General features: G+C 38.5%; 1 protein-coding gene across 1 annotated transcript in view; it reads left to right on the top strand.

Annotated features, from left to right (window-relative positions):
• SNX24 (sorting nexin 24) overlaps window positions 1-25,714 on the top strand; it is a 286,637-nt gene that overhangs the window by 164,850 nt on the left and 96,073 nt on the right. The window contains exon 3 of the mRNA XM_007942232.1: window positions 937-1,041. Within this exon, the coding sequence (XP_007940423.1) occupies window positions 937-1,041 (105 nt within the window). The remainder of the gene's footprint in view (window positions 1-936; window positions 1,042-25,714) is intronic.

The raw sequence follows: 25,714 nt of genomic DNA, 5'->3' as shown, positions 1-25,714 counted from the left end.
TATTTTATTAGCTTTTTTCACAAACAGCATCTGTTTTTGTTGTTTTAATTATATATATATATATATATATATACACACACACACACACACACACACACATACATATATATAAAAAATTATATGTATATACACACACACACACAATTATGATTTGGGTGAAAGTTTACAGAGCAAATTCGTTTTCCATTCAGCAGTTCATACACATTTTGTTTCATGACATTAGATTGCAGTCCTCACAATGTAACCACTCTCTTCCCACTTCCTCCCTGTCATTACCTTTTCCCTGTGTCCTTCTTTCCTATGCATTCCTGTCCTGTGAGCTATCTCCCTGTGCAAATGATGCCCTTCTGATCTCCCATGGTTGATTATTCTAAGGAATACACATACATGATTCACCTTGTAGGCCTGTTTGTCTGGAAGCCAGGGGAGTAAGTTTAGTTCCAGGCCTGAAGGGTGACTAGGGGCCATAGTCTTGGGGGTTTCATCAGTCTCTATCAGACCAGTAAGCTTGGTCTTTTTTTTTTTTTTTTTTTTCCTTTTTTTTTTTTTTAGCTTTGTTCCACATTTTTTCCCCATTCTATCCAGAATCTCCTACTTTGATATCTTTCTGAGTGGTCGGCAGTGGTAGCTAGGTACCATCTGGTTCTGGTCTCAGGGTTGTGTAGGCTGAGATTTCCATGATCCACTAGTCCCTTGGACTAATTATTTCAATATATCTTTGATTTTCTTCATTCTTCTTTGCTCTGGATGAGGAGATACCAATTGTTGCATCATATGTGTGGCCACTTCCAAGTTTTTAAGACCCCAGTCACTATTCACCAAAGTAGCATGTAGAACAATGTTTTTGTGTAGTATGTCTTGCCAGTTGAGCCACAGACCACATCTTTATAATTAAGAGAAATTTCCTGTTTTTTTGTTTTGTTTTTGTATTTACAGCTTAAGAAATGTATAAAAACTCCAGAAATCCCCTCTAAACATGTTAGAAACTGGGTCCCAAAAGTCTTGGAACAACGACGGCAAGGTTTGGAAACATATTTACAGGTAAGATGTAAATAAGACTCAATATAAGGTAGCTCAGGTAATTTTTTGTCTCAGTATTTTTTTCTCACAACTTTCAGTTGTGATAGAAAATATATCAAGCAGCCAGACATTGTAGCTAGCTTAAAATTAAGGAATTTAAAAAATTCTAAATATATTGTTGGTTGGTTCTTTTTGCTTTAATCAATTTAAGTTTAATTAAGTTATTTTAGCTTAAATTAATTTTAATTCGAAATTGGTTATATGAATCAGGTGAGGGAAAGTTTAGTTTAATGGTAAAAATTGACAGAAGGAGGGTCTGTCTGTTTTTTTGTTGTTCACCTCTTCAAATTACTTTTCCCCTCAAGCATTCATTGCTTCCTCATAGCAACCCCAGTTTCTAGGTGTGTAAGTGAGTAGGGGAGACTGGAGAAAAAACAAATTTTCAGTGGTCTTGGCTGGTACATCTATAGAACCAAATTGAGAGTGAATGTGTAAAAATGGACCTTGAAGAATTGCCAAATTTTTGAACTTGAGAATGTATATTTTTTTCAATGAGAATACATGTTAAAAGGATGCCCTTTTCTGCAACTGAGAGGGGCAAGCAGAACTACCTCTAAGTAAAACAAAGATTCTGTCTTTGCCAAGAGGCAGGAAAAGGAAAGGGTGGGGGCAGAGTCAGCTTTTCTGAGTTTGGAACAAGAAGGGTATGGAGATGTCAGGGTGACTGTTCAACGTAGTCATAGTCTTCATGGAATTCAGAGAACACTGTGCAAAGTAATAACTGAAATGAGGCAAGCCTGTATTCAGCCAGTACACCCATGTTCCTGAAACTACCTGAGAGGGTGAAGGGTGAAAATGATTGAGATGAGCATGGTCAGGGACTAGGGAAGATCTTGGCTCTCAGATAAGAGGAACCAGACTTCACTGAAGAGTTGTAAACTTACTGTGATGATCTATGCATCTAAGGCACATACATCAAAGAAATGGGCAGTCATGACAGTGTTCTCCTTTGATATCTTCTCGCATTCTGTAGGCATTAACCCTAGTATGGATTCTGGTTAGGAGGGAAACTATGGACTGTATGGAGCCAATATATTATTTCTTCTACAGAGTTTTCTTGAGATTTTTTCCTGAATACGTATGTTGGGCAATCTACTTCCATAGTGATACTGCCTCAGCAACCCAAGCAGGGGTCGCTATGAGTCGAGGCTGACTCAACAGCATATAACAACAACAAGCAAAGACAATCCCCTTAAATTTATTTTAAAAAACAAAAGAAAACACCAAACCCACTGCTATTAAGTTGATTTCAACTCATAGTGACCCTATAGGACAGAGTAGAACTGCCCCATAGAGTTTCCACAGCTGTGTATCTTTATAGAAGCCCACTGTCTCATTTTTCTCCCACAGAGTGACTGGTGAGTTCGAACTGCCGACTTTTTGGTTAGCAGCCAAATACTTTAAACACTACACCACCAGAACTCCTATGGAGTTACACTTGGTGATGAATTCAAAGGACTCTTCCAGCAGAAAGATGCAAATAATCTATTCCTGGCCTCTGGTAGTTTTCCTGTTCTTCACAGTGCTCAGCAAGATAAGCCAACAAGCTAGAGTACCTGTAGTGGGAGGAAGGCTCTCTCTATAGTTTTTGCTCTTCTACTTTGGACAGGGTGGGAGGGTCCTTTACTGCCTCTCCCTGGGGGTGGGAACAGAAAGGAAATGGGGATCAGAAATCATAGGACTGTGTGTGGTCTTGTTCCTTGAGACTGTATGTGGAGACTTCCATAGCTTTGGGCAACACTGCAGAGAAATATCTAATAATAATAATGATACTTTAGAAATTGTATGGAAAAGAGAAAAACACAAATTCTCATAGTTAAATGGAATGGGTAAACAATGCATTCTTACTTGTAAGCCAGATTTTCCACAGATACTGTACATCTTTAAGCTTCAGTTTTGAAGACAGCTTTACTGTACCCCCCAGTCCTTGACACATGACTTCCATTACTACACAGTGTAAACATTTTAAGTTGTTTGTACATTGGATATAAATATGTGGATAAAATCAGATGGCACAGAGAGGGGTTTACAGTGACATTCATATGAGCTTAGACTTTTGTATTCTCAGAAATAGGGTTTGAAAATGTGATTGAAAGACTGAAAAGGCTTGTTTCCTGCTGTGCATTTAATGTTCAATTTGTTGTGAGTTAGTTCCCCAGGGGAGCTGTGGTAGCATAGTGCCTAAAGCACTTGACTGCTAACCAGAAGGCTGGCGGTTCAAACCTATCAGCCACTCCTCGAAAGGAAGATGGGGCAAAAGGGTCATCTCTTCTTTTTTTCCTACTTGTTTCTATTTTCAGGCAATGGGCATAAATATAAATTGAAAAGATGATGAATGTGAATAATTGTTAAATCCCAAATGAAGTAAAAGTCCTGGCTGAGGGCTATTTTTTGATAACTTTTGATGTTTTAAGTGTCTTTTGAAATAACACAATATTACTATTCCTTCTTTTTGCCTTTATTCACCTTTCCAACTCCAGGCAGAATCCTACTTACCCTTAGGACCAGTCTGATACCCAGTAAGTGAGTGCTACTATCGCTTATCTTGCAGATGCCCCATTTCCACATTAGCTGCATAGGATAGTCCCTCTTCTGGTCTGTGAACCCAGGAAAGTATTCATAAGCTCAAAGAGAATTTAGATGATATCTAGTTCAATTTGCCACTTGTCCAGGTCATGTTAATGCCATCCCTCTGACCTCAGTTTCCCACACAACGGACAGGCAGATTAGCTCTTGAGAGCCAAAGAAAATAGCTGTTTTATATAAGAGGCAACTAGTACATTTTATATGATGGGCAAGTACAGATTTCTTAGGATGGCCAAAACTGGTATTATTTTGCCACTGGAGAAACTGAGGTATAGTGGGTTATAAGACTTGCTTGACTTCCCAGAGTATATTATCTAAAGAGCTGGGACTGGAACTCCCATATGGGGAGTTAGTGTCCTAATTCCCAATATGGCTCTTTCTCTTTTCATTACCTGTTACATACAGATTTTCTAAGTTGGGGGAAATTTTTCAGCTGTGACATGTAGATTTACAAAAGCATATGTAACAGGTAAAGGAAAAGACTTTTACTGTTGTTGTTGTTGTCAGGTGCCGTCATTTCCAACTCATAGCGACCCTGTGTACAACAGAACAAAACACTGCCTGGTCCTGTGCCAGCTTCACGATCCTTGCTGTACCTGAGCGCATCGTTGCAGCCACTGTTTCAGTCCATCTTGTTGAGGGCCTTCCCCCTTTTCTACCCACATAATTAAGATCAGCTCTACTTTGAGGAGGCATCTCTTCCTCAGTTGTGTCTTGAGTACCCTCCAACCTGAGGGGCTCATCTTCCGACACTATACTGGACAGTGTTTTAGGGCTTTTCATAAAGTTTTCCAGTAATATATCAGATCCCTGTTGTAGCTATTACAATTTAATTGACTGTATTGTACTATTACAATTTAATTGGCTGTTACCCACAGCTCTTAGATATAAATTGGTAAATTGATAGATAGGTGTTTTTTTAAATCTATAACTTGAATACTTAGAATCCTCTGAAAAACTATGAAACATGAATCTGTTTTAGTTGTGTAAGTCATCTGGCAGAGAGTTTACCAAAACCAAAAAGCACTGCCATCAAGTCGTATCCGACTCATAGCGACCCCTCTTTGGGTTTCTGAGGCGGTATCACTACGGAAGTAGATTGCCCAGCCTTCCTTCTGCGGAGCGGCTGGTGGGTTAGAACCGCCAGCCTTCTGATTAGCAGACAAATGCCTTAGGCACTATGCCACCAGAGCTCCCAGCTTGAGAGCTACCTTGAAAATAAGAAACAAAGAAAAAAATCAACATACCTATTCTTAAAATTAATTTTATTCTGAGATTTTAAACTAAGAAATTACACCTGTCTTGACATTTTGTATTTTTAAAGTTACTTTTCATTCCTTTGCCTGATCACCAGTTACTTGAAAATGAGAGATGAGGAAGGGCCACATTTGTTACTTCTTTGACTGTTTCTTCAATTTGGGAATAAAAACATTCATATCAATCTTCATAATACTGCTTATAAATATTTAGCTTTTATATGTTAGTATCTCTATCCAATTTAAATTTTTTTGTTTCTGTTTTTGGTGGAGAAGGGGTAGGAGCTTTTTACTGCAATTTTTGTTTTTAGTGTATTATTCTTAAAAATATTTTACATTATATTACAACAAACCGGATTATATTTTAATAGAAATTTCAAATCTGAAGAATAAAATCAAGTAAATAAAGTAGTGTGAAATTTCTGCAGTATAAGTAGTATCTTGAAACACTGTATGTAACCAGTGATTTACCTCTAAGGACTTCTGTCAGCTTAGTATCTACAGTTAGTATTATTCAGGATTACTTGCCTGGGGATAAAAAAGTAAAAAGGAGTAAGAAGGTACCATAAATAAGTTTTTATTTTTAAAGTATATTTCTAAATCATTTTCACTTTTCTACTTAAATTGCCGAATGATTTGGTTAAAAACAAATTCTAAAAGAAACGCCAGTTAAATATCTAAGTGTAAATAGTGTCTTAGAATCAAAGTCTAGAATTAACCAGGGGGTTGTTAAAAATTCCATTGGGCATTTTAGTAACTTGAAGTATGGCAGTCTACCTGGTGATCCAAAATCCAAAACCAATCCTGTTGCTGTCCAGGTTGATTCTGAATCACGGGACCCTGTGTGTTGTAGAACAGAACTACTCTATAAGGTTTTCTTGGATATACTTTTTATAGAAACATATCTCCAGGCCTTTCTTTTGAGGTGCCACTGCATTGGTTCTGACAGCTGACTGTTAGGTTAATAATTAATCACAAACTGTTTGTACCATCAAGGGACCTATCTGGTCAACAGTGAATCTTATTTTCATTTTCTGGAGTCATCTATTTATTGAATAGGAAATTAATAGTTGTTACTCTTTGTATCTTCTTATCTCTTTCCCCTTAAATAATGCACCCCAGGAAAACTTCTTGTCATTTAATGAATAAGGCCTTTGACCTCCTATAAAAGTAGAATTACGTAAAACAAGATCTTTCTACATGAATGGAAGAAAATTAATTAGTTTTCATCTGAACAAAAGCTCTGTGCCAAGTAAAGACTTTTGTAGTAACAAACTTCTGATTTTCCAGATTACGTATACTAGCAGCTTATCTACTTTTGCAAGTACTCTTAACTTGAAGATAAAAGCAAGTTAAGATTTGATTCTAACTTAACAATAAATGCTATATATACCCACACACACCCACACATGTGTATGTTGTTTGCTTAGTGATAAGCCCTCATAAAGCAACTGTGGTGTTTCAGGCAGAGGGGTAGATCTGGCTTCAGAGAAGCTTTGAACCATGGCCAAAATTAAGTGACTGTATCTTTTTTATCCATCTCTCTTTTTTACCTTCCATGGTGTAAGCTTCATCTGTTGCTCCCTCTCCCTTAGTGGTAGCTAAAAGGCTGCAGCAGTTTCAGACCTTACCTACAGCAGATCCAGACCTTACCTACATATGGCAGAATCCAGGACAAGAGTAGGGTCTCTCCTGGTAGATACCACAGAAAGCAGAGAAAGCACTTTCCCCAGAAGTCCAGATAGATGGATTTGCTTATATGCCTACTTAAGCCAAACATGATCCACTCCTGAGGCTGAGGATGAAGAAAGGATGCTTTCCCTAAAGAATAATCAGGGCACTTACTCTTGCTAGGAGAAAAAAACAGTTGCCATGGAGTCAGTGCCAACTCATGACGACCCCACATATGTAAGAGAAGAAGCACGACCATAAGGTTTCGTTGGTTAATTTTCCAAAAGTAGATTGCTAGATCTTTCTTCTGAGACATCTGTGGATGGAATCAAACTATGAACCTATCAGTTAGCAGCTACATACATTAACTTCTTTTCACCAATCAAGGACTCCTGCTAAAAGAAAAAGGAGGGACAATTCCTGCAGAGGGCCACTGAGGGCAACCAGCAAATGCCAACTACAGAAAAAAAAAAAATGATGCTCAGAGAATTTCCATGAATTGCCCAGCATCATGAAAAGGTAGGGACATTCCTAAGACTAGATAGAATTCAAAGCTCTTTCCTATACAGATAATGTTTCTATAAAATTTAAAGTTATGAGTATCCTTAACTTTTGATTTAAAGTCATTTGATTCTTTCATTTTTTATTTTAAAAGTCTAAAATTATAATTACCCATTAATACAATTTATTTTTCCCTGTTTTAATCTTTTATTATCTGTGAAGTTATATGCTACAGCATTAATGAATTTAACTTTTCTTAGTGTTTACCAGTTTCTGAGAAGCAGCAGAAATCTTAAGAATATTGTTAATTGGGGTTTCAATTTGACCACTTAGCACTTTTTTTTAATAGTTTATTTTTTAAATTTTTTGTTGTTCTCTGAGAATGTACACAGCAGAACATACACCAGTTCAACAGATTTTACATGTACAATTCAGGGATATTAATTACATTCTTCAAGTTGTACAACCATTTTCCCACTCTTTTTCCTAATTACTTCTTCCCCATTAATATAAACCTATGCTTTTTGTTGTTGTTTGGTGCTATCAAATAGGCTCTGACTCATAATGGTCCTGTGTACAACAGAACAAATCAGTGCCCAGTCCTGCACCATCCTCACAATCTTTGCTGGCCTTGAGCCTGTAGTCACAGCGACTGTGTCAATCCACCTTGTTGAGGACCTTCCCCTTTTTCACTAACCCTTTATTTTACTAACCATGATACCCTTCTCCAGGGACCAGTCCTTTCTGACAACATGAACAAAGCATGTGCTACAAAGTGTGGCTGTTCTTCCTTCTAAGGAGCATTCCAGCTATACTTCCAAGATAGATTTTTTTTCTGTTCTTCTGGCAGTCCATTGTATTCTCAGTATTCTTGGCCCACACCATAATTCAAATGCATCAATTCTTTGATTTTCCATATCCATTTTCCAGTTTTCCCATGCATATGAGGCTATTGAAAAGACCATAACTTGAGTCAGGTGCATCTTAGTCTTCAAAGTTACATTTTTGGTCTTCAGTACTTTCAGATCTTTTGCAGCAGATTTGCCCAGTGCAGGACATCATCTGGTTTCCTGACTGCAGCTTCCATGGTTGTTGATTGTGGATCTAAATAAAATGAAATCCCTGAAAATTTCGTTTTTTTTCCATTTATTTTGATGTTGGTTACTGGCCCAGTTGTGAGGATTTTTGTTTTCTTTATGTTGAAGTGTAACCTATAGCAAAGAATCTAGGCTTTGATCTTCATTAGTAAGTGCTTCAAGCCATCTTCACTTTGAGCAGGGAAGGTTGTGTCACTTGCATATTGCAGATTGTTAATAAGTCTTCCTCCGATCCTGATGCCATGCTCTTCATATAGTCTTGTTTCTCAGATTATCTGTTCAGCATACAGATTGAATAAGTATGGTGAAAAAATACAGCCCAGATGCACACCTTTCATGATTTTAAACCATGTACTATTCTCTTGCTGTCCAAATTGACTGCTTCTTGGTTTATGTACAGGTTGCTCATGAGCATAATTAAGTGTTCCAGAACTCACATTCTTTGCATGCTTATCCATAATTTGTTATGATCCATACAGTCCAGTGCCTTTGCATAGTCAATAACACAGGTAAACATCTTTCTGGTATGCTTTGCTTTCAGCTGGAATACATCTGACATCAGTAACAATATACCTCATTCCATGCCTTCCGCTGAATCTGGCTTGAATTTCTGGCAGTTCCCTACTGATGTACTACTGCAACTATTTTTGAATTGTCTTCAACATAATTTTACTTGAGTGTGATATTAATGTTATTGTTCAATAATTTCTGTGCTCTGTTGGATCACTTCTTTGGAATGGGCACGAATATGAATCTCTCCCAGTCAGTTAGCCAGGAAACTGTCCTCCAGATTTCTTGTTATATATGAAGAGCACCTCCATGGCTGCAACCATTTGTGGAAATACCTCAGTAGGTATTCTGTCAGTTCCTGGGGGCTTATTTTGTGCCAATTCCTTCACTGTAGCTTGGGCTTCTTTCTTCAGTATCATTGGTTCTTGATTATTATTTATTTATTTATTTAACTTTTGTTGTGGTCACAGCATAAACACAAAGACAGTCACCAACATAACAACTTCCACATTTACAGCTCAGGGACAGTGATGATATTTTACATGTTGTGCCACCATTGTTGCTATCATTTTCCAAAATATTCTACCACCAGTAACATAATCATCACACTTCTGTCAGTTTGCCATACTGTGATGGTTTATATGTTGCTGGGAGGCTGGAGGTTACCCCACTGGTATTTCAAGTACTGGCAGGGTCACCCATGGTGGTCAGGTTTCAGCAGAGCTTCTAGACTAAGACAGACTTGGAAGAAGAAAGGGGCCATCCACTTCTCAAAGAATTGGCCAGTGAAAACCTTATGAATAGCCGTGAAACACTGATACATTACTGGAAAATGTTATGCATAGCACTGGAACATTGTCCAATGTAGTGCCACAAGATAAGCCCATTAGGTTGGAAGGCACTCAAAATATGACTGGGAAAGAGCTGCCTCCTCAAAGTAGTAGTAGTTGTTGTTATTATGTGCAAAGTAGAGTCGACCTTAATGACGTGAATGGAGTAAAGCTTTTGGGACCTTCATTTGCTGATGTGGCACAACTCAAAATGAGAAAAAAACAGCTGCAAACATCCACTAATAATCAGAAGATGGAATGTACGAAGTATGAATCTAGGAAAATTGGAAGTTGTCAAAAATGAAATGGAGCACATAAAGATTGATATCCTAGGCATTAGTGAGCTGAAATGGACTGGTTTTGACCATTTTGTTTTGACCATTTGTGCTGGGAATGGCAAATTGAAGAGGAATGGTGTGGCATTTATCATCACAAAGAATGTGTCAAGATCTATCCTGAAGTAATGCTGTCAATAATATGATAATATCCATATGCCTACAAGGAAAATCAGTTATTATTATTATTATTCAAATTTATGCACCAACCTCCAAAGCCAAAGATGAGGAAATTGAAGATTTTTACCAACTTCTGCAGTCTGAAATTGACCAAACATGCAATCAAGATGTGTTGATTATTACTGGTGATTGGAATGCAGAAGTTGGAAACAGAAGAATCACCCGTAGTTGGAAAATATGGCCTTGGTGATAGATATGATGCTGGAGATCCCATGATAGTATTTTGCAAGACCAACAACTTAGTCATTTCGAATACCATTTCTCAGCAACAGAAGTGGTGGCTACAGACATGGACTTCATCAGATGAAATACACAGAAATCAGATCTACTACTACTGTGCAAAGAGGCGATGGAGAAGCTCAGTATCTTCAGCCAAAACAAGGTCAGGAGCTGACTGTGGAACAGACTATCAGTTGCTCAGATGCGAGTTGAAGCTGAAGACAATTAAATGAATAAAGAGCCAAATTATGACCTTGATTATATCCCACCTGAGTTTAAAGATTCGATGCATTGAACACCAGTGATCAAAAACCAGAAGAATGGTGGGATGACATCAAGAACATCAACAATGAAGAAAGCAAAAGGTCATTAAAAAGACAGAAAAGGAAGAAAAGACCAAAATGGATGTCAGAAGAGACTCTGAAACTTTCTCTTAACTAGAGAGTAACTAAAGCAAATGGAAGAAATGACAAGATCAAAGACCTGAACGAAAGATTTCAAGAGCAGCTCGAGAAGGCACAGTCAGTTATTATAATGAAATATAATAATAATAATAATAATATCAATTGTTGTTGTTGTTGTTATGTGCCATCGAGTCGGACCTGACTCATAGTGACCCCTCCTTGGGTTTCAGAGGCAGTATTACTATGGAAGTAGACTGCTCCATCTTCCTTCCGAGGAGTAGCTGGTGGGTTTGAACTGCCAGCCCTCAGGTTAGCAGTCAAATGCCTTAGGCACTATGCTACCAGAGCTCCTAATAATAGCAATAATAGACATGAATAATAATAATAATAATAATAATAATAATAACAGACATGGAACAAGAAAACTGAAAGGGAAGAACATGCTCAGCATTTCTAAAGCTGAAAGAACTAAAGAAAAAAATCAAGTCTTGAGTTGCAGTGTTGAAAGATTCTGTGAGCAAAGTATTGAATGATGCAGGAAACATCAAAACTAGATGCAGGGAATACACAGAGTCACTGTACCAAAAAGAATTGATTGATAATTCATCCATTTTAGGAGGTGGCATATGATCTAGAACCCATGGTACTGAAAGAAGAAGTCAAAGCTGCACTGAAGGAATTGGCAAAAACCAAGGCTCCAGGAATTGATGGGATACCATGTTTCAACAAATGGATGCTGCTCTGGAGGTACTTACTTGTCTATGCCGAAATTTGGAAGACAGCTGCCTGGTCAACTGACTGGAAAAAATCCATATTTGTACCCATTCCAAAGAAAAGTGGTTCCACAGAGTGTGGAAATTATCATTCGATATCATTAATATCACATGTAAGTAAATTTTTGCTGAAGAAAATTAAACAACGGTTGCAGCAGTATATTGACAGGGAACTTTCAGAAGTGCAAGCTAGATTCAGAAGAGGACATGGAACAATAGAGATCATTGCTGATATCACATGAATCTTGGCTGAAAGCAAAGAGTACCAGAAAGATGTTTACTTGTGTTTTATTGCCTATGCAAAAGCATTCAAATATGTGGATCGTAACAAATTACGGATAATATTGCAAAGAATGGGAATTCCAGAACACTTAATTGTGCTCACGAGGAACCTGTACACAGACCAGGAGGCTGTCATTCTTATGAACAAGGAGATACTGTATGGTTTAAATCAGGAAGGGAGCGAGTCTGGGTTGTATCCTTTCACCATATTTTTTCAATCTGTATATTGAGCAAATAATCTGATAAACTGGATTATATGAACACAGCATCAGATTGGAGGAAGACACATTAATAATGTGTGATATGCAGATGACACAACCTTACTTGGTTAATATGAAGATGATTTGAAGTACTTACTGATGAAGATTAAAGACCACAGTCTTCAATATGGATTACACCACAACATAAAGAAAATGAAAATCCTTACAACTGGACCAATAAGCAGCATCATGATAAATGAAGAGAAGATTGAAGTTGTCAAAGATTTCATATTACTTGGTTCCACAATCAACACCAGTGGAAGCAGCAGTCAAGAAATCAGATGATGTATTGCACTGGGCAAATGTGCTGCAAAAGACCTCTTTCAAGTGCTGAAAGGGCAAAGATGTCTCTTTGAGGACTAAGGTGCGCCTAACCCAAGCCATGGTGTTTTCAATTGCCTCATATGCATGTGAAAGCTAGACAATGAACAAGGAAGACCAAAGAAGAGTTGATGCTTTTGAGTTGTGGTGTTAGTGAAGAATACTGAAAGTACTATAGACTGCCAGAAGAACAAACAAATCTGTCCTGGAGGAAGTGCAGCTGGAATGCTCCTTGGAAGTGAGAATGGTCAGACCTCATCGCACCTGCTTTGGTCATATTGTCAGAAGGGTCCATTCCCTGGAGAAGGATATCATGCTTGGTAAAGTGGAGGGTTTGGGAAAAGGGGAAAGGCCCTCAACAAGATGGATTGACACAGAGGCTGCCATGATTGCTCAGGTTTAGCAAGGATTGTGAGGCTGGTGAAGGACCGGGCAGTGTTTCATTTTGTTGTATGTAGGGTCTCTGAGTCAGAGCCGACTCAACAGCACCTAACAGCAACAACAAAAACAATATTAGCATAAATTTGGTGCCTCACAAACAAAAGCTTCCACTTTCCCTCTCTGCCCTACCCCTGGTAACCATTCATAATCTTTGGTATATTTGTTGTTGTTGTTTATGTGCTGTTGAGTCGGACCCGACTCATAGTGACCCCTCCTTGGGTTTCCGAGGCAGTATCACTGCAGAAGTAGATTGCCCCATCTTCCTTCTGAGGAGTGGCTGGTGGGTTTGCACTGCCAGCCTTCTGGTTAGCAGGCAAGTGCCTTAGGCACTATGCTACCAGAGCTCCTTGGTGTATGTATGTATGTGTGTGTGTGTGTATATAATTTTTTTAAAACGATTTAGCTATTTTCCATCTCCTCCCCTTCCCTCCCATCCCTAGTAACCAAGAAAGAAAATTTCCTTCTATATTTAAACCTTTCCTTGACTTTTTGTAATATTGAACTGATACAGTGTTTTTCCTTTTGTCATTGATTTATTTCACTCAGCATTATGTCCTCCAGGTTCATCCATGTTGTGCAGTGTTTTGCAGATCCTACATTATTCATTAGTGTTGCAGAGTATTCTATTGTGTATATATACTATAGTTTGGTTATCCATTCTTCTGTTGATGGGCACTTAGATTGTTTCCATCTCTTTGCTATTGTGAATAGTGCTGTAATGAATATGGCTGTGCATATATCTGTTCTTGTCCTGGCTTTCACTTCTTTATGATATATACCTAGTGTGGCACTTAAGTTTGTGTGTCAACTTGGTTGGGCCTGGCTGAGTGGCTGGGCAGCTGGATATGATGGTATTCCCCATGATGAGACTGGTAATCAGCTCCATGGTGGAATCTATTGTGAGCAGCTGAGTAGCTGCCTTAGGGTTGTGGTCTGCTTCCCGTATATGAAGAGAAGCCTTGGGGAATGGTCTCAAGCTTATGGCATGCTTGGACCCTGCATGTAGTCTTGTCGTTGTTCAGCCGCCTGCCATGCTCTGCCGACCTTGGGACTTAAATGGTCTTGAACTGATGGCTTCCCGTGTGGTTTGGTAACATTGGGACTGTGCCATTTTATTTGTCGACCTTGAGCTTATTAGCCTCAGCAGCCAGTAGCTGCCTGAGTGAAGAGATGCCTCTAGCTTCAGTGTGCCGGGAGCAAGAGGCAGAGCTGAAGCCCAAGGTCAAGGGACTTTCACGCAGCCCCTATAAAGCCTGGCACTTTGAACTCAGACTTAAAGCCTCCAGACTGTAAGAGAATAAACTCCTGTTCAGCCATCCCATTTGTGGTATATTCCTGTCAGAGTGGCACTAGGTAACCAGAACAGCTAGTAATGGAATGGCTAGGTCAAATAGTATCTCTAATTCCAGCTTTTTAAGGAATCACCATACTGCTTTCCACAGTGGTTTTATCATTTCACAGTCCCACCAGCAGTTTATGAGAGTCCTAATCTCTCCACATCCTCATCAGCATTTATTTTCTGTCTCGTTGAACTTTGTTGTTAGTGCTGGGGTGAGGTGGTAGTCTCATTGTTTTGATTTGCATCTCTAATGGATAATGATTGTGAATATTTCTTCATGTGTTTGTTGGCTGCCTGAATATCTTCTTTGGTAAAATGTCTGTTTATGTCTTCTCATTTTTTAATTGGATTGTTTGTCTTTTTGATGTTGAAGTGTTGGAATCTTCTATAAATTTTAGAGATAATATGAGGTATCAGATATGTTGTTGCCAAATATTTTTTCCAATCTGTAGGTTCTCTTTTTACCCTTTTGGAGTAGTCTTTTGATGCACATACAAGTTTAATTTTTAGAAGGTCCCAATCTTCTGCTGTTTGTGAATCGGGTTATGCTTGATAGTCTATTTATGCCATGAATTAGGGCCCCTAAGTTTGTCCTTAGTTTTTCTTTGATGAACTTTATAGTTTTAGGTTTCACATTTAAGTCTTTGATCCATCTGGAGTTAGTTTTTCTGTATGGTGTGAGGTATGGATCTTGTTTCATTTTTCTGTAAACAGATAACCAATTTTATCAACATCATTTCTGAAAGGGACTTGCTCTTCCTCATTTAATAGATTTCAGTCCTTTGTCAAAGAGTAGCTGACCACAGGTGGATAGATCTATATCTGGGTTCTCAATTCTGTTCTGTTCTATGTGTGTGTCATTGTTCCAGTACTAGGCTGTTTTGACTGCTTCGACCAATTCTTTTTGATTCAGTGACTGTGTATGCCTTCCTCCTTCTGTTGATGTTTTATGTATCGTTCAATATTTTGCCCATAGACTCCTTCAGTATTGCAACTCAAAGCTTGATTTATTTTTTCTTCAGTATTTAAGCTTGAGAAATGCTGAGTGTATTCTTCTCTTTTTATTTTCTAACTCCAAGTCTTTGTCCATTTCATTACAAAACTTTGTCTTTTTCAGCTGCCCTTTGAAATCCTCTGTTCAGCACTTTTATTCCATCATTTCTTCCATTCACTTCAGCTTTTCTCTGTTCAAGAGCATGTGTCAGAGCCTTCTGACATCCATTTCGGTCTTTTCTTCCTTTCCTGTCATTTTAATGACCTTTTTCTTTGTTCATGTATGATGTTCTTGATGTCATCCCACAGCTTCTCTGGTCTTTTGCCATTAATGTTCAGTGTGTCAAAGCTGTTCTTCAGATGGTCTGTAAAGTCAGATGGGATATATTCAGTGTCTTATTTTGGCTCTCATTGACTTATTTTAATTTTCTTCAGCTTCAGGTTTAAAAACATATAAGCAATATGTGGTCTGTTCCACAGTTAGCTCCTGGCCTTATTGTGACTGATGATATTGAGCTTCTCCAACTCCTCTTTTCACAATTTAGTCAATTTGATTCCTGTGTATTCCATCTGGCAAGGTCTACATGTATAGTCAGTGTTTATGTTGTTGAAAAATGATCATTGCTGTGAATAAGTCATTGATCTTGCAAAATTCTGTCATGTGATCTCCAGAGTCATTATTATCATCCAGGCCATATTTTCCAACTACTGATGCTTCTACTTTGTTACCATCTTTCACATTCTATTCATCAGTAATTATCATATTACCTTTATTGCATGTTTGGCCAATTTTAGACTGCATAACTTGATGAAAAATCTTCAATTTATAAACTTATTGCCCCCTAATGAACACTCTTTTTAAAAAATACTTTATTGTGTTTTAGGTGGAAGTTCACACGGTAAATTAGAACCCCATTCAATGTATACCCTAATTATTCTGTGACATTTTTAAGTCCTTGCAATGAGTTAGCATTCTCACTTATCTACCCCACCTGCCCCATTTCTGGGAGCTCTGGTGGTATAGTGCCTAAGGCATTTGACTGCTAACCAGAAGGTTGGCGGTTCAAACCCACCAGCCACTCCATGGAAGATGGGGCAATCTACCTCCATAAAGATTTACTGCCTCAGAAACCCAGTGGGGGTCACTGTGAGTCAGAATCAACTCAATGGCAGTGAGTTTAGAGTTTTGGTTTGCCCCATTTCTCTGCCCTCCTTGCCTTCTCATCTTTGCTTTTGGGTAATATGTAGAGTATTTGTTCTCATATTGTTGAGTGTTTAAAGGAACACATTTGTCACAGGTATGATTGTTTGCTCTGTAGGCCAATCTACTGTTTGACTGAAAGGTGTCCTTTAGGAGTGGCTTCAGTTCCAGGTTAAAAGGTATCTTAGGACAGTAGTTTTGGTAGTTCCTCTAATCTTTATCAGTCCAGGAAGTTTGGTCTTTTTTGTTAGTTTGAGTTTTGTTCTACATAAATCCCATTCTAACCAGCACTTCCTATTGTGTCCCTGGTCACAATAACAACAGTGGAAACCAGTCACCATTTAGTTCTTCTGGCTAGAAGAGGCTATGGTTTGTGTGAGTATTAGCACTGTGGACTGATTTCTTCCTGGAGTCTTTGGTTTCTTTCACTTTCTTTTGCTTCAGACAGGAAGAGACCAATAGTTGTATCTCACATTGCCACTCAGAAGCTTGAAGACCTCAGATGCTACTTAACCTAGCTAGGATGTAGAACATTATCTTTATGAACTAGGTTATGCCAGTTGATTCAGTTGTCCCATGAGACTATGATCCTGAGCCTTCAAACCCAGTAAATTAATCCTACCAGGTGTTTGGATATGTCGAGGAAGTATCCATAAGTGTACCCCTTATGTGGTTTGTTGTATGTATAAATATATATTGAGCACATATAACTATACCCACAAGTTTACCTATATAAGAATGCACATGTGCTCCCATATGTGCATATACTCCCATATAAATATAGCATACATATCCACTTACATAACCATTCTTATATTTTTTTATTTGTTATTACTGTTGTTGCAAATTTGTGTATGTTATAGTATTTACCATAGTTGTCCTTTACTCTTGCATACCTCTCAGTATCTTCATTTACCTTGGTCAAGTTGTGCTAACTACCCATATTGTGTATTGCCTTTCCCATCATCAGAATTAATACCTTTGTACTCTCTAGTAAGTGATTCTTTCTCCTTCCTCCTCGCTGGTAAGCATCAAAGAATGTTGCTTTCTATATATATACTATTCTTGACTTTTTATCAAAGTGGTATCATACAATATTTGTCTTTTGTGTTTGACTTATTTCACTCCACATAATATCCTTCAGATTCAACCATGTTATAAGATGTTTCATGGACTCATCATTATTCTTTATTTTTGCATACAATTGGATTTCATTGCATGTATGTTCCGCTAATTATTTATCCGTTGTTCTGTTAATGGGCACTGAGGTTTTTTTGTCTTTTTGCTATTGTGAATACTGCAATGAACATGAGTGTGCATATGTTTATTTGTGTCACTGCTTTTAGATCTCTGGGAGATACACTTAGGAGTGGGATTATTGGATCATATGGTATTTCTATTTCTAGCTTTTTGAGGAAGCACTATACCATTTTCCATAGTAGTTATACCATTTTACAATACCACCAGCAGTGTGTAAAAGTTCTAGTCTCCCCACAACTTCACCAGCATTTGTTGTTTTCAGTTTTTTTGATCAGTCTATTTTTGCAGGGCTGAAATGGTATCTCATTGTGGTTTTGATTTGCATCTCTCTAATGGCTAATGAGGAGGTCTGGTAACACAGTGGTTTAAATATTCAACTGCTAACTAAAATGTCAGCAGTTCAAATCTACCAGCTGCTGTGTGGAAGAAAGATGAGACAGTCTGCTTCTGTAAATATTTATAATCTTGGAAATTCTATGGAGCAATTCTACTCTGTCCTGTAGGGTTTCTGTGAGTTAGAATAGAGACTCGATGGCCGTAAGTTTGGGGCTTTTTCTTTTTCTTTCTTTTTTTTTTTTTGCTTAATGGCTAATGATCATGAGGGAGCTCTGGTAGTGTAGTCCTAAGGCATTTGACTGCTAACCAGAAAGCTGGCAACTCAAACCCACCAGCCACTCCCCAGAAGGTTGGGCAATCTACTTCCATAGTGATACTGCCTTGGAAACCCAAGGAGGGGTCGCTATGAATCAGACCCGACTTGATGACAGTGAGTTGGTTTTTGGTTAATAATCATGAGCATCTCTTCATGTGTTTGTTAACCGCCTGAATGTCCTCTTTGGTGAAGTGTCTGTACATGTCCCCTACCCATTTCTGATTGGCTTGTCTTTTTATTGTTGAGTTGTTGAAATTTTCTATATATTTTAGAGATTAGATTCTTTTCATATATATCATTATCAAAATTTTTTTCCCAGTCTGTCAGCTTTTTTATTCTTTTGGTAAAATCTTTTGATGAGCATAAAAAACCAGACCAAACTCACTGCCATTGACTTGATTCGAACTCATAGCAACTTCCTTTGGGTTTCCAACCAGTAAACCTTTACAGAAGTAGATTGCCCAGTCTTCCTTCCATGGGGTAGCTGGTGGATTTGAACCTCCAACCTTCTGGTTAGCAGTCAAATGCCTGAGGCACTATGCCACCAGCGCTCCTTTGAGATGAGCATAGGTATTTAATTTTTAGGAGGTCCCAGTTATTTAGTTTATCTTCTCTCATTTTGAGTTGTGCTTGATAGCATACTTATGCCAAAAATTAGCACCCCCCAGCTTTGTCCCCATGTTATTTTCCAGGAACTTTATCTTAAAACTTCAGAAAATAGTGTTGGCTGTTGGTTTTGCATATATAACCTTAATTATGTTGAGGAGTTTCCTTTCTATTCCTATTTTGCTGAGAGTTTTCATCAGGGAAGAGTGTTGGATTATATCAAATATCTTTTCTGTGTCAATTGATATGACCGTGTGATTCTTCTCCTTTGTTTCATTTATGTGGTGAATTATTCTGATTAATTTTTCTAATGTTGAACCACTCTTGCATCTTTGGTATGAATCCTACCTGATCGTGATTTTTTTTTTTTTTTTGAATGCATTGTTTTGTTCTGTTGGCTAGAATTTTACCTGCCCCGCCAAGGAGTGCATTGCTCTGGTGCAGGTGTTCAGCTTGTAGGCCTATCTGTTGTTTGGCTGAGAGTTAAGCTACAGGAGTGAGATTAGTTCCAGGCCGTAAGAATGACTCAAGGCTATAGTCTTGGGACTTTCATCAATTTCTATCAGACTAGTAAGCCTGGCCTTTTTTATGATTTTGCGTTTTATTCCACATTCTTCTCTCACTCTATACAGGATGTCCAGTATTGATCCCTTTCTGAGTGGTTGGCATTGGTAGCTGGGCACCATCTAGTTCTTCTAGTCTTTGGATCATAGAGCTTCAGATTCTCAGATTCTTTTTCAGCCCTTTGGACTATTGTTTCCATGCACCTTTGATTTTCTTTACTCTTCTATGATCTGGATGAGGAGAGACCAATAGTTGCCACTTAGATAACTGTGCACAAGCTTTTCTTTCTTTCTTTTTAAATTCTTTTTTTGTGATTTGGGTGAAAGTTTACAGAGCAAATTCATTTTCCACACAGCAGTTCACATACACTTTGTCTCATGTCATTGATTGTAATTTCCCACAATGCAACAGATCTCTTCCCACTTCCTCCCCATAGTACCTCTTCCCTGTGTCCTTCCCTCCCATGCACTCCTGCCCCCTGAGCTGTCTCCCTGTGCATACACAGCCCTTCTATTCTCCCATGATTGATCTCTCCAAGGAGTGTATCTACTTACTGTAAATGTTCATCTCATAAGCCTGTCTTTTGTTTGTCTGGAAGTCACAGGAGTGGGTTCAATTCCAAACCTGAAGGGCAGCCAGGGGCCTTAGTCTCAGAGGTTACACCAGGCTCTATCAGACCAGCAAACCTGGTCCTTTTTTTTTTTTTTCATGATTTTGAGTTTTGTTCCACATTGTTCTCCCACTCTATCCAGGATCTCCTACATAGATCCCCCTCCGAGTGGTTGACAGCGGTAGCTGGGCACCATCAAGTTCCTCTGGTTTCATAGTCATATAGGTTGAGGATCACATAGTGTACCAGTCCCTTGAACTAATTGTTTCCACATGTCTTTAGTTTTCTTCATTCTTCTTTGCTCTGGACAAGGATAGACCCATCATTGCATCTAGATGACTGCTCTATGCTTTTAAGATCCCAGTCGCTACACACCAAAGTAGGATGTGTAACAATGTTTTGTGTACTATCTTATGCCAATTGAGCTTGATATCCCCTGCAACCATGGTCCCAAGACCATAGGTCCAACTACTTGCTCCTTCCAGGTAGCTGGCTGTGGCCAAGAAGTGACTACAACTTTGTCCCTTGTCAGTTCTACTGTATGCTTGGAAATTTATGCATAATATACCAATACACTTGTAGAAACATTGTCTGCCAACCCTATACATGGTTATGGGCACACTTCTCCCTGCTTAGACATACCTAATTGTTCTGCCTGTCCACCCATCTATCCACCCATATATCAATGTTTGCCATCACTGACAACACAATACTGTATGTGCAAAAGAGTTCATCTTTGTTGTCTGTACTTCCCATGTACCTCTCTATGTCTTCCTCTTCCTCAGTGCCACCATGTTGATCACTCACATTTGGTACATTGCCCTTCCCTTCACCCAAATCAATACTTATCTCTACCTGTCTAGCAATGTTCCCTCCCCTCCTTTCCCATCCCTGGAAACCAACAAAGAAAATTTCCTTCCATATAGAAACTTTTCCTTGACTTTTTACAATAACAGACTTATACAATATTTATCCTTCTGTGATTGACTTATTTCACTCAGCATAATGTCCTTCAAGTTCATGCGGTGTTTTGGTGATGCTATGTTATTCTTTAGGGTTGCATAGTATTCCATTATGTGTATGTACCATAGTTTGGTTATTCATTCTTCTGTTGATGGACACCTATGTCGGTTTCATCTTTTTGCTATTGTAAACAGTGCTGTGATGAATATGGGTGCGCATATGTCTGTTCTTGTCCTGGCTCTCACTGCTCAAAAGCTTTTAAGACTCCAGTCCCTGCTCACTGAAGTAATATGTGGAACAATATTTTTGTGTACCATGTTGTGTCAAGTGAGCTTGATGTCCCCCATGACCATGGTCCTCAGCCCACAGACCGAGTTACCTGTTTCCTCAAGATGCTTATTTGTGCCTAAGAAGCTATCCTAACTTTACCTCTTGTCATGTTTAAACTGTATATGGACATTTTTATAGCACATACAAGTATGTATATAGGAAGATCTTCTACCAAAGTATGGTCATGGGTATATTCCCATTTGCCTATCCATACCTGTCTACCTGTGTATCCACCTGTAGATTAGTGTTTGCTGTTACTGATGAGGCAATATTGTGTCTGCAGTAGTGTTTATCTTTCTTGTCTGTACCTTCTGTTGGCTAGAATTTTGTTGAGAATTTTTGCATCAATATTCTCGAAGGATATTGGTCTGTAATTTTCTTTTTTGTGTGTTATCTTTGCCCAGCTTTGGTGTCAAGGTTATGCTGGCTGCATAGAATGAATTAGGGAATATTCCTTACTTTTCAATGTACTAGAATAGTTTGAATAGAATTGGTGTCAACTCTTCTCTGAATGTTTGATTGGATTATCCAGTGAAGCCATGTGGGTCATGCCTTTTGTTGTTGTTGGGAGTTCTTTTATTTTGGTGACATCTTCAATTTCTTCTTTTGTTATGGGTCTGTTTAGGAAGGTAGTGTGTTTCTAGAGATTTATCCATTTCTTCTAGGTTTTTGAATACTCTTTATATAGTAGTTTTATCTCCTGGTTTGAGTCCTAGGATGAAAGAAGAGAGAAAAATAAAAAAGCAGGAAAGGGAATAATCAAAGGAAAAATAGCTGAACGTTTCTCTAAGCTGAAGGATTATGAACTTTCCGATAGCAAGGGTATTATAAGGGCAGAGCACAAAGAATCCCAAAAGCCCTATAATACTGAACACACCCAGAGTAAAGACGAGGCAATCTACTTCCGTAAAGATTTACAGCCTTGGAAACCCGGTGGGGTCGCTGTGAGTCGGAGATGACTCAGTGGCAGTGAGTTTGGTGTTTTTCTTCTTCTTTTTTTTTTTTTTTTAAGAGATTAAAAGATCCATAATCTTCCAGGATTATGTACTTTCTATAAGTTAATTGCCATTGAGTTGATTCTGATTTGTGGTGATCCCATGTGTGTCTGTGCTCCATAGAGTTTTCAATGACTGATTTTTTGAAAATAGACCACCAGGCACCCCACCAGCCTTTCAGTTAGCAGCAAGGCACATTAATCATTTGTGCCACCCAGGGACACCATGCTTTCTGTAAGTTCCACTTGATCTGTGAGGTTTTCTTTTTGCCTACTTTTGCACTGGTGGCAGCGTTTTTTCCTCTTTCTTTCTTTCTTTCCTGTTAGTTTATATCTGTTCTTTCAGTGGTTACCTATTATCTTCTCTTCCTCAAGAACACTACTAGGACCTTAGAATGTTTTAAGTCTAAATACCGTTCTCCCAAGATATATGCTGTTTATATCTTGTATTTGACTTGTGTCTTATTTTCCTTAACACCATAAATTAGACATTATTACTGTTTTGAACTGTTAATATATGTTTAACAACACATTTATTTATAATTATGCTCAAAATACCTGCTTGCATCACTGAATGCCTACCTGGGATCATTTTTTCTTCTGCTTGAATTCTATTCTTTAGAATATTTTTTTTTCATAAGAGTCTATTGATGGTAAAAGGAGCTCTGGGGGTACAGTGATTAAGGCAGTTGGCTGCTAAACAAAAGGTTGGTGATTTGAACCCACCAACCACTTCGTGGACAACAGATGAGATAATCTGCTTCTGTAAAGGTTTACAACCTTAGAAACCTAATGGGGGGTCATTGTGAGTCAGAATTGACTTGATGACAGTGAGTTTGGTTTGGTTTGGTTGATAGTAAACTCTCAGATTTATTTTAACTTTGTTTTCAAAGGAAATTTTTATAGTCTTTACAATAAAGAAAAAAATAAAATTGTATACTTTTTTTGTTTTATTGGTATCTGCCAAATTTTCATGTTTTTAAAAGTAATCTGTACTTTCTCACTTTTCTGGTTCTTTTATGATTTTATTTTGATCTTTAGCATCCTTTAGTTTTACTGTCCTGTATCTGGATGTACAATCATTTTTATTTATATCTCTGGGGATTTTTTTTTTTTTTTTGCTTCTTTGCTCCCTTAATCTGTTTGTAGACACTTTTCAACATTTCAGGAAAATCCTTAGGTATTATATTTTTTAATACTACCTCTCCCTCCTTAGAAGAAAGCAAGATTTTGTCTCACATATCAAGAGGGACCAGTCCCTGGAGAAGGAAATTATGCTTGGTAAAGTAGAGAGTTAGCAAAAAGTGAAAGACCCTCAATGAGATTGATTGACACAGTGGCTGTAACAATGGGCTCAAACATAGTAATGATTATGAAGATGTTATAGAACCAGGCATTGTTTCATTCTGTTGTACATAGGTTGCTATGAGGCAGAACTGATTTAACAGCACCTAACAACAAACTCCTCTGTATTGTTTATTCTGTTTTCTGTTTTGACTCTGATAGTTGTAATAACTGGTATCTTCACAGGTCTGAGTTCGTTATCTGTTGTTTTGCTGGTTCTTCCTCATGGTGCTTTTTAAAAATTTATTTATCATTATGTTGTTTTTATGTTTGGCTATGTGATCATGTTCTTTGGACCTTTATCTTTGGGATTCTTTAAGTTGACTATAAATCAGAATAAATTCTGTGGCACTGAGTTTGGTTGGTTGGGTGTATGGCCAAAATTGAGCTGAATTTACACAGAGAATTTTTATTTGCTTTTGCCAGTCACCTAGGAACACAACCAACTGGAACTTTAAATTCTCAGCTTGAGGTTCTTTTTGAACAATAGAGTTGGTGTGAATTTAGATGTCAAACTTGTGAAGGAACTAGCTTGGAGTTGAGTTGCCAAAGGATATTTATTCCCTTTGCCTTTACACCACAGTGCCAAGCTCTGGACTGTTCTTCACAGTGGATTTATGTCTTACTCTCTCTTCCTCTGGGGAAGTATCCTTCTCAGGCCCTAGGTTAATATGTAAATTAACCCGCACCCACTGATCTTGAGCAAAGTTTAGGTTGTATCTTTATTTCCTATGTCCATGCAGCCCCAAACAGGGATGTTCAAAGTTCTAGGATTCATAGCTACAAAAACGACAAGGAGGCCACATGTTCTGACCTCCTCTAATCCCACGAGAGGAAGACAGGATTACCAGCAGTAACCCAAGGCCTATTACTTCAAGGCCAGACATGCTGCCTCCCTCCAGCCCTTTCACCAACCGTTCCTCCCAAAGCACCCACCACCTCTCTCCTGGGTTTGATAATTCACTGCAGTGGCCACACAGAACTCACAGATTATGGGGTTTATTAGGGAAGCACCAGGCTACAACTCAAGTTCAGGAAGAACGCTCAGTCTCTCTCCCAGCCCAATGTCCCTCAGCCAACAGTCTCTCACAGTCTCTTTCCCAGCAGTGCTGGTCCCTCGGTGTCCCACTCAGCAATGCGTGTCTCTCGCATCTCTTTCCTAGCAGCACGTGTCTCTTTCAGCAGCACGTCTTCCTCCACCAGCAGTCAGAGCGAGTTCTGCCTCCAGGAGGCCTCCTTTTGAGCCTGGAAGGGTGGTCAAACTAGCCAATCACAGCATCAGAACTCTAAGCACGTGAGAGAGAGTGGGAACTTCCCAGAACATTGTATTGTGCCACGCCCAACAGAAATAACCCAGGTGGGCGACTTTAAAATCAGGATCTCCTCCGTAGCTAATAGCAATTCCCACCTTAGAGTTTACAAAGACTTACGGGTAGAAAAGCCACACTAAGTAATTTACTACACCGCAATAGCATTCCAGCTTTGGTGCTTGCTTCTCTAACAGGATTCTTTGTATTCAGTTTAAGACCTCTGTAGATCCTTACTTTCCGCCCACTTCAGTGATACGTTTTCGTGTTTTTGTTTTTGTTTTTCCCTTCTTTATCCAACAGGATTCCTTTCCAAGACAGCCTGAGCCCCGATAATGCCCAGTCTTCAGGGTTACTGAATATTGCCAAGGTCCACACTGGAGACTTCTCTGAACAATGACATACATACTTTCCAATAATACATTTTTGAGCATGGAGAGGTTTAGAAAACAAGTTTAATTATTTTATGAATATAAGGCTTGTACTTAACAATATTTGTTTCCCAAATTAAAATTCCAGAAGTCCTTTGTAGTATGAAGTTCATATATTATTTCTTTAAGGATGGTAATATAGGAGCACTCCATGGCGTGGTAGTTATACAGGAAACTCTGATAGGGCCTACCTGGGGCCACAAGTGGCTAGTCTTAAAGAAAGTACATTTTCAACTCAGGCCAGACTGGACCATGCAGCTATATGAAATGCAGCCTTATAACACACCACTTACCTAAACTAACACAGATTGATGTGGAAAAGTTGAACAGGCCCATCACAAAAGAAGAAATTGAACAGGTCATCAAAAAATTAC

This window comes from Orycteropus afer, unplaced genomic scaffold, assembly GCF_000298275.1.
Source record: "Orycteropus afer afer isolate SDZICR_OR568_19922 unplaced genomic scaffold, OryAfe1.0 scaffold00086, whole genome shotgun sequence".
NCBI classification, from domain to species: domain Eukaryota; kingdom Metazoa; phylum Chordata; class Mammalia; order Tubulidentata; family Orycteropodidae; genus Orycteropus; species Orycteropus afer.
This window is presented reverse-complemented; position numbering and strand designations above follow the sequence as displayed.